The sequence below is a fragment of the Microtus oregoni genome, unplaced genomic scaffold (assembly GCF_018167655.1).
Source record: "Microtus oregoni isolate MIOR12 unplaced genomic scaffold, Mior012 000008F_ref0000371, whole genome shotgun sequence".
In the NCBI taxonomy this organism is placed as follows: Eukaryota; Metazoa; Chordata; class Mammalia; order Rodentia; family Cricetidae; genus Microtus; species Microtus oregoni.
The window spans coordinates 55,459,547-55,469,075 of record NW_024543067.1 but is presented as its reverse complement, the minus strand read 5'-3'; the positions used below and the strand labels follow the sequence as shown (position 1 = coordinate 55,469,075).

Genomic DNA, 9,529 nt, shown 5'->3' with positions numbered 1-9,529 from the left:
AGTCGCTTCAGTGGGTTTGTACATAGGAGGACAGGAAAAAGGAGTGAATTATGGGGAGAGCTAACACCAAAGACTTTCAGAAAAGAGTACTTTGAAAAACCTCTACTGCAGAAGATCTCTAAAGTGTAAGCATTTACACATATGCTTGTTTTCTTAACACAACTTGTTTCCAGGATTTAAATTCCAGAGAAATCAGAATGTAACAATGTTCTGTTATCCGAAATGGAACACCAAATAAAAAGGAAATAACTGGCTTACAGGAATTGAGAAGTTGTCCTTGGAAGAAATTTAAAAGTGCAGGACATTTTGACAAGGATAAAAATGTTCATGAGAATTTCTTTTCATACAACTTCTTTAGAGCAAGTTTGACATCCTTATTTCTCAGGCTGTAGATCACAGGGTTCATCATGGGAACAATAATAGTATAAAAGACAGAGGACACTTTCCCTTGGTCCATGGAGCTGACTGATGATGGCTGCAGGTACATGAATGCAAGGGAACCAAAGAAGACAGCGACAGCTGATATGTGTGAGCTGCAGGTGCTGAAGGCTTTGGACCTGCCTTCTGTGGATTTAATACGAAGAATGCTAGCAATGATGAAGATGTAAGAGGTCAGAATAGTCAGAGTTGGAACAAAAATGTTAAAACCACTGAAACAAATGACAACTACTTCATTAATAAAAGTATCAGAACAAGAGAGCTCCAAGAGTGGATAAAGATCACAGAAGTAATGGTTTATTACATCAGCCTCACAGAAATGTACTCTTAGCATGCAGAGTGTGTGAGTTGTGGCACCAATCAAACCCATACTATACACCCCAAATATCATCCAGGAACAGGCTTGATAGGACATTGTAACATTGTAAAGCAATGGATTACAGATGGCAACATAGCGATCATATGCCATTGCAGCCAACATGTGACACTCTGCAATACCAAACACAAGGAAGGAGTAGAGTTGAGCCATGCATTCAGGGTAGGAGATGATGTTCTTCACTGTTATAAAGTTCACTAGCATTTTGGGGGTAATGACAGTGGAATGACAGAGGTCAATTAAGGACAGACTGCAGAGGAAAAAGTACATGGGTGTGTGCAAGTGAGAACTGAATTGTATGAGTGTGATCATGCCCAGATTTCCTACCACTGTGACCACATAGATTCCTAAAAAGAGGAAGAAGAGGGGCAGCTGAAGCTCTGGTTTGTCTGTTAACCCAGCAAGAATGAAGTCAGTCACTCTGGAAAGATTTGCTTGTAACATTTTCTTCAGGGAATTCTATGAAGAAAGAGAAGGAAAAATGAACTTGGTATCTATTACATTATCACACAGTGAAGCATGAATAAAGAATTCAAACTTTTATTTTCTAAGCATCGTCAATTTTTGAACAACTACTCCTACATATTAGCCACTAAGCCTTACCAAAAAGGCACTTGCAATTTAATATAAGATACTTCTGTCCCAGTTTGTGCCTTCTTCCATGAAAATGATAGTACTCAGTACATAGATAACCAAGGAGAAATCTGATGCATTTAATGGAGTCTGATAAGAACAATTCTTGACCTATTTGCAATCCACTCTCTATGACTCTATAAAGAGAAAAACCTTTTCCATGTTACAATAAGAGAAACATTCACACAAAGACAAAAGACCACCAGGCCCATAACACAGCCCATCTCACACGTAATAATGGTCACCTAAAGGCTTTCTCTATGAGGATATGAACAGTGTAAGTTGTACTCTCTCAGTCTCTGTCTCTCTCTCTTTCTTTCTCTCTATCTCTAAGTATCTTTATAGTTAAATTTAAAACAATCAGGGAAAAACAGAAAATCAAAAGGCATCTGGATATGAACAGTGTAAGTAGTTCTCTCTCTGTCTCTGTCTCTCTCTAAGCAACTTTATAGTTAAATTTAAAACAATCAGAGAAAAACAGAAAATCAAAAGGCATCTGAATTGGAAAAAAATAAGAAAATTACCTTTATATGTATATGAATTAATTTTTTATACATAAAATTCCAAGAATGTAAGAAAGAAGCATAGTGGTTTATTTTAAAGGTCATAATGGAAGTGAGATACGAGATCATGAAGAAAATTCAGCCATCATAAAAATCCATTTTAAATACTATGAAAAATGATAATACACTTAAGAACAAACTAAAGACATATAAGCCATTGCACTTTAAACATGGTCAAAAGGATAAATCAATACAAACACTGAAAGATCTCCCATCTTCATGAATCACAATATTGAACTTTGCACAAATGGCAATGCCTCCAAAACCAGTCTAAAAGTTCAGTATATTCCGAAAGAACATACAAGATATTTCTATTACCAATAATGACATGTTGATCATATAAATTTTCCACAAAATGTAAGGGTCTGGGAATAATCAGAACAAACCTGAAAGAGAATAAAATTTAAAGTTTCAAGTTTCCCCAGTTGAAAATATACGGCAACCATTTATAATGCTAATAGTACAACTGTGTCATGAGATATACGGAAATTGACATTCTGGAAAAAATATACCTCTAAAGAATATTAAAGTTATGTGTTTAATATAAATTCAGTGTAGGATCAATTTTTTTAATACATGGACAATTAGATGAAGTTGCATATTAAATAATAAATATGTAACTCTTCATATTATAAAAACATTTGAAAAATGGATTCTATCTATAAATATTTCATCTAAAAATAACATTTGAAAAAACTGCAATACTAGAACTTCATACTAATAAAATTGATGATAAGTTCGAGGATAAGAATTTACTCTCAGAGGCTACAGCATAAATAAGTAAACAAACAGACAGATATATAAATAAAATTTTAAAAATATTGTGACTTTAAGGACATCATAAGTAGATAAAAATTGCACACTCAATGGGAAATTCTTATGAAGTAATATATCATAGTAAAAACCTTTTACAGACATAAAGAACTATTATATCTGAATGATTAAGTGAATAAACAATCCAGTAATACAAAGTCAGATGATTTAAATTATGATTCTTGTAATGGAGACAGGCAAATCCCAAAAACCACTTGAAAATATGTGTACCATGACGAATCATTAAGGACTTTTTTTTTTTACTTTTTAATTTTTTTGAGACATTGTTTCTCTGTGTAACAGCCCCACTTGTCTTGGAATTATCTTTTGTAGACCAGACAGGCCTCAAACTCAAAGAGATCTGCCAAATTCTGTCTTGCAAGTGCTGGGATTAAAGGCATATGGCAACACCACCTGACTTCCATTAAAGAAATTTTAATAGAAACTTTAGAGAGAAAAAATTCCACATTGATTGAAGGGGTAAAGATAAAATAATAAGTGCTCACAAAGATGGGAAGAATCACAGCCTCATATTCCTGGTGAGCTTATAAAATGATACAGAAGCTTCAGAAAAAGTTTGAGAACCCTTAAAAAAGTAAAGCATAGAGTTATCACCAACTCAAGCAATTTCATTATTTGACACACATCTATTTGAATTAAAACCACACCGACATAAAAAGTCATAGTAAAGTGTCTGGAGGAGCATTGCTTAATTGGCAACAATAGATGGAAGGTCTTATTGTCCAATACTTATTTTGTTCTGACTCTCCTGCTGCCTATCTCCTATAAAGAAAAATCATCCTCACTAAGGATCCACTCTGTACTTTTCTATAAAAGCTTAAGAACATCTAGAGACTGTTCTTAACTTGAAATCAAACTCAGAAGTGAGAGTATATACTTTTTTAAAAAATGAAATCTGTTTTATTTTAGCAAGTCTCCTAGTTTTGTCTCTATTAAATATAAGGATGACTGCCTAAGCATGAGCTGAACAAGACAAACAATTGACATGCTATGTGGAGGGAGCAACGGCCATGAGGCTTTGACACTATGCAAAGCCTGAGACACCCAAGGAATGCTGAGGGTATGAGAAATTACTCTCCCCAGTGAAGAACACATTGATTGGTATGATGACAGAATTATATTATAAAATGATATGATTATAACATAAAATTATTTTATTAAAAACATTTTTATGAAATATATGGGATTCAAAAGTTTATGCATATATAATTATAATATTATATATTATAGCTATAAGGCTATATAATTATAGATATTATATATATTATAATCTCAAAAAATAAAAGAAGTATAAGAAAATATTCTGAACTTCAATGTTGATGTACTCGTTACATGTCTCCTAAAATTCAAGTGTTGAAAATTTCTTCCATGGATTAAAGCTTAATTTCAACAACAGAAACTACTGAAAGCCTACACACTCTTGGAAATGAAAAAAACTATACTAAATCATCACTAGAGCAAGGAAAAAATAAATAAATTCAAAACTTTCTGTAGTTCAATGGAAATGAATGCAAAACATACCCAGACTTATTGGACCCAATGAAAGCTGTCCTATTTGTAAAGTACATAGAGATACTGCCTACAGAAAGAATCTGGAGAGACCTCATACTAGTGAATTAATAGCACACCTGAAAGATCAGGAGAAAGAAGCAAACACAACAAAGAGGAGTAGAAGGCAGGAAATAATCAACCTGAGTAATGAAATGAATAAAATAAAAACAAATAGAACAACGCAAAGAATCAATGAAGCAAAGAGTTGGTTCTATGAGAAAATCAACAAGATAGACAAACCCTTAGCAAACCAATTAAATGGCAGAGAGAGGATGCCCAAAAAACAAAATCAGAAATGAATAGGGAACAAAATAGCAGACCTAAGATATTCAGGGAATTGTTAGGTCATACTTCAAAAAAAAAAAACTTGTACTTCATAAAACTGGAATTTAATTCATCATTAAAAATCGGGTTGTGGGAACTTTAAAAAACAATGGCAATAGATCAATCAATTAATAATGTCATAAATTATTATGTGAGCTTGCTTTTCTGTTGCTGTGCTAAAATTCTCTGATCTATAGCAATTTTGAGAAGGTAAGAGTTAATTTCAGCTTATATTTCTATGTCATAGTCCACTATTGAGGAAGTTAGGGCAGGAACTCAAGCAGGACCGGAAACAAAAACTATGGAAGAATGCTGTACATTGGCTTGTTTTCTGATTAATGTTCAACTCACTTTCTTTTTTTTTTTTTTTTTTTTTGGTTTTTCGAGACAGGGTTTTCAACTCACTTTCTTAAATAAGCCTGGACTACTTCCCAGGACTTGTGCTTTCCAAGCTGGACGGGATCTTCACATTTAATTCTCTAGCAAAGCATCTCTCATATCTTGCCACAGGTTAATTTGTTCAAGACATAAAATCTTTTCAGGTGCCTCTAGACTGTAGCGGCGTAAATGAAAGCAAAACAGATTGTAAAATATATACACAGCTTTAATGGGAAATTAGACTTACTGTACCACGGTTCCCGTGGAGAACAGAAAGCAGGAAGGGGGCGCGGTCTCCCTCGCCCAATTTATAAGTAAACATTCACAGAAGGCAAGCCCACCCCCTAAGGGGCTGGCTTAACCCTACACTAGACTGTTTTAAATTGATCATAAAAGTTAACTAGATACTATGCTTATAAACCAAACACACAAATACACCACAACTGAACCATAATCTTTCCTTTCTTGGTTCTCAAAATCTCAATTTAATATCCTAATGCAAAAACACAATAAAATTTAAAACTCCCAGTCTTTAAAAAAAATGTTTATCACCTTAAAAGTTTCTTTAGAAATTCAAAGATTCCTAAATGTAGGACCATGTTGTTGTTGAAAAATTCAAAACAAATAAGTACTTTCTAATTCTAAAAGTGAAGAACCAGGGCATACAAAAAAATTATACTTAAGCAAATGCAGACTCCTACGGTTTGAATAAAAATCTTCTTGCTCAGTGTTCAACACTTGGAATTCATTCATATTAGTCCAGGCAGCAAAAGCTTGTACAATCTCAGCTCTTTAGTTCTGCATCTATAGAACACACAGGTTTGAGGGAAATCAGTCCAGGAACTTTGGAACTAACTAAAAAATATTTAAAAGTTTAAAATCTTGGTGTATTTATTTATTTTTAAATTTTTTCTTTATTTAGTGAAATTATAATATACTACATTATTTCTTCTTTCTCATTCCTTCCTCTAAAACCCTCTAAACCTAGTATAACACTCATTGCTCTCTTTCAAATCTTTGACTTCTTTTTTCATTCATGTGTGCTTACATACATAGTAGTCTATTTTTATTAATTTTAGAGATGAATATGTTATAAGTATAATCTCAAAATGTAAGGAGAATTTTTTTCTTTAGGCTTTGAGTACTAACAGCGCGTGTTATACATAGGTACTAACTATGTACAGCCTTTTATACTTCAATTCATCTGTTACTACTAAAGATTTATACCCAGGGAACAAGTCCATCATTTCTCTCTCAGCTTCTGTTCTCTGGCCACCATTATCATATTTCTATTTCTATGAGTTTGTTCATTATAGTTACCTTATATAAATAGAACCATTTAGTAATCTCTTCTTTTGAGACTGGCTTATCTCACTTAGTTTTTTTCCAGGTTCACTCAAAGTTTGCAAAACTAAAAGGAATGAAATGATGGGTTATAACAATTGTGATTCTGGCAAAATATATTTTGAACTTTGGTTTCATCATTATTATTTGATAGATTATGAAACCAATTTAGTTTAGCACATACAACTGTGTTTAGTCACACATCTAAAGCTTGTACTTCGTCTTTCTCCCTTCATCTTTCTCTGTTCATATTTGCTCTCCTCCACATTGTGTGGTCCCTAAGTTATCTAGAGTTTTCGCTAATGCTGTTGAATTTATCTTGTACAAATGATAATTATGCTTCATGAATGAAAATAAAAAATAATTTTCTTAGTTGTATGCATTTAGAGAATATGTAAAACTACTCAGAGATTGAGTAATCTTGATTAATTATTTCCCAAGACCTTATATTTTATTATCATGAAAAATAATTTAAATTTACACATCATACAGAATTTATTACAAAATTTTCAGAAAATTGTAATAAATACTTCTATGGTGATAATGATAAAACAATATTGTTTGGCTGTGAATGGGAACTTATAAAAATCAGATAACAATCATCAGAAAGCATTTTATAGGTATAAAGTCCCTGTTCCTTAAAATGTTATAAGGAGAGAGGAAGGCAGTTCATAGAATGCATAAAATAACTGAGCAGGGCTATAGGAGTCCAGCTGTTTGTTGCTTAGTCTAGAAAAGGGAGAGCGAATTATTTTTCAAGAGAACTGTAAACTTGGAAGGATAAGAAGAAATAAAGTATGTTCATAAAATATTGATTTTATATTAAAAACACCAAAACATACTAAAATTGTCAAATGATTTATTATTAAAAGAAGTAATGAAATGAGTAATAGGAAATCCTCATGAATAGACACAGGCAAATTTTTTATTGTAAGTTTATAGTTTCTCACAGGATTTCTACACTGGAGTTATTTGTGAAACCTGAAGAATTGTTTGAAAGTAACTTACACATAGTATCTATATGACATAATAAAAATAAGAGTTGCTTGGTTTTGTTGTGTATCACCTTAGATAAAATATCTATAGCCACTGAAATACATCGTGTAACAACAAAATTCAATTCAAGCATGAAAAATGCCTGCGACAAAGCTTGGTTCCAAACACATAAGTGATATTTTTGGCTTAAATTGAAAGTTTCTGTATTTTCTGAAATGAGGAGTTCATGGTGGTTGTCCCACATTCTGAGGTTGACAGGTTATAGGACAAATGGATGTTAGTTGCTCACCTTTCTACTTGGAGACTTCCATCCCAGTGACAAAGAGACCAAGTTTTCTTAAATGAAACACCCCTTCATGCATTGGTGTGAGTAATTCAAATTAAAATCTGCCTCGTTATTTGTGGGATCAGAACATAAATCCTATGTCCTGAATTCTATTATAAATCTAATGTCATGAGTCCCTGGTATCTTCCTAAGGCACTTACTGAAATGATGGTATTTTCAAAGAAATTTTTGATACTTAGGAGTTGTCATAAAAGTTTGTAGAAGGAAACTCTTCAAGGATTTTCTTCCACTGAACATGAGATCTCAGGAGAAAATCAATTAAAATATGTTATGGTTGATACTTTCTTTTTGCCTCCCTTGAGTATAATTCTCTGTTTGGAAATAGTATCAACCTTTGCATTTGGGGCTAGAAACTGAGCTTTAATGATATGACTGTATGGTACCTCCATGAAAACATGCCATCTGAAAATAGTCTCTAAAGTATATGAGGACATTTTTCACTGTTTTTATCTTTTTATTTAATTTTTTGGGAAATAATAATGATTTGTTATCATCATAGAAAATTGTTTCTTGTATGTTCTGGTATTATTTCAATGGTAATAGTTTCATGGAAGGGGTTGGAGATGACCATGTTGATTTTATTAACTTTGGTAATGGATAGAGATTATGGGAGTATAAACAAATAAATTCTGAAACTGGTTTATTTAAAACATATATTTGTAGAATGATGTTTTATGAGTACAGGTGGAAAATCTTAGTAGCACTAAAAGCAAACAGGAGGAACGAACCCATATAATTATAGGGAATATACTTTATTTTATGTGGAAGTTATGGACAATCAATGGAAACTTCTAATCCAACCCATTTGGTACAAATCCAGATGAAAATGCATTATATTACTGGTTTTTATCTTACAATAGACACTTTTATGTGCATTGAGTAATGATAATTATATATGTATCTCTATAGAGGCTTTGTTTATTGATTGCTTTTAACTGATCTGACTAGTATGAAAAATATCACATTTCTTTGTCACTTCCAAGGTATAACACAATTAAATATTGATTAATCAGTAATTCCAACTCAGAGGCTGAGGGGAAGGGGAGTTTGTTTTTCACAGGGTAGCTATCAGGCATTTTAACAAATCTTACTGTATTAAAATTGGTCAGAGCTTGGACCATGACAACCTCAATAAGCCACTTTCAGACATGTATTTTTAATAAACCAATTAACCAAATAAGAAATGGTGAAAAAGCAGAAAGAACTTGTAGTCAATGGGAGCACATTGGGAAGAGGAATAAAGAGGTCCTGTGATTCCATCTGTGCAATTCTAATATAAAAGTTAGGTTTAGATATAAGGTACAAGATTTGCCTAACTAAACAGTCTTGCCAAGTGTTGTATGAAAATTGAACCATTCCATTTTGGAGGGAAGCCCACTGAGACTCAGGAAATAAGCAATTCACAAGCAAAAGAAATTAAAAGTATTTATAATATTTGAAAGGTCCCTTCCTTCTCTAAGTTATATGATATTAACAACAATGATTGACATGGGTAAGAGATTCAACACTATTTTTATTGATTTTTATTGATCTCTACATTTTTCTCTGCTCCCCTTCAATGCCACCCCCTCCCAAGATCCCCATGCTCCCAATTTATGCAGGAGATCTTGTTTTTTTTCCTACTTCCCTTGTAGATTAGATCTATGTAAGTCTCTCTTAGTGTCCTCATTGTTGTATAAGTTCTCTTGTATTGTGATTCGTAAGCTGGTTTTCTTTTTCCTTCTTTTTTTGCTTTATGTTAAAAGC

General features: G+C 32.7%; 1 protein-coding gene across 1 annotated transcript; it reads right to left on the bottom strand.

The window, feature by feature from the left end:
• Positions 1–325: 325 nt before the first annotated feature.
• On the bottom strand, positions 326–1,258 carry LOC121451632 (olfactory receptor 150-like). Its single transcript, XM_041657327.1, has one exon. The coding sequence runs from the start codon at positions 1,256–1,258 to the stop codon at positions 326–328; it is 933 nt and encodes a 310-aa protein (XP_041513261.1).
• Positions 1,259–9,529: the final 8,271 nt, after the last annotated feature.

Excerpts from the sequence above, each read along its gene's own strand:
- LOC121451632 (XM_041657327.1), bottom strand. The coding sequence starts at position 1,258 with ATGTTACAAGCAAATCTTTCCAGAGTGACTGACTTCATTCTTGCTGGG.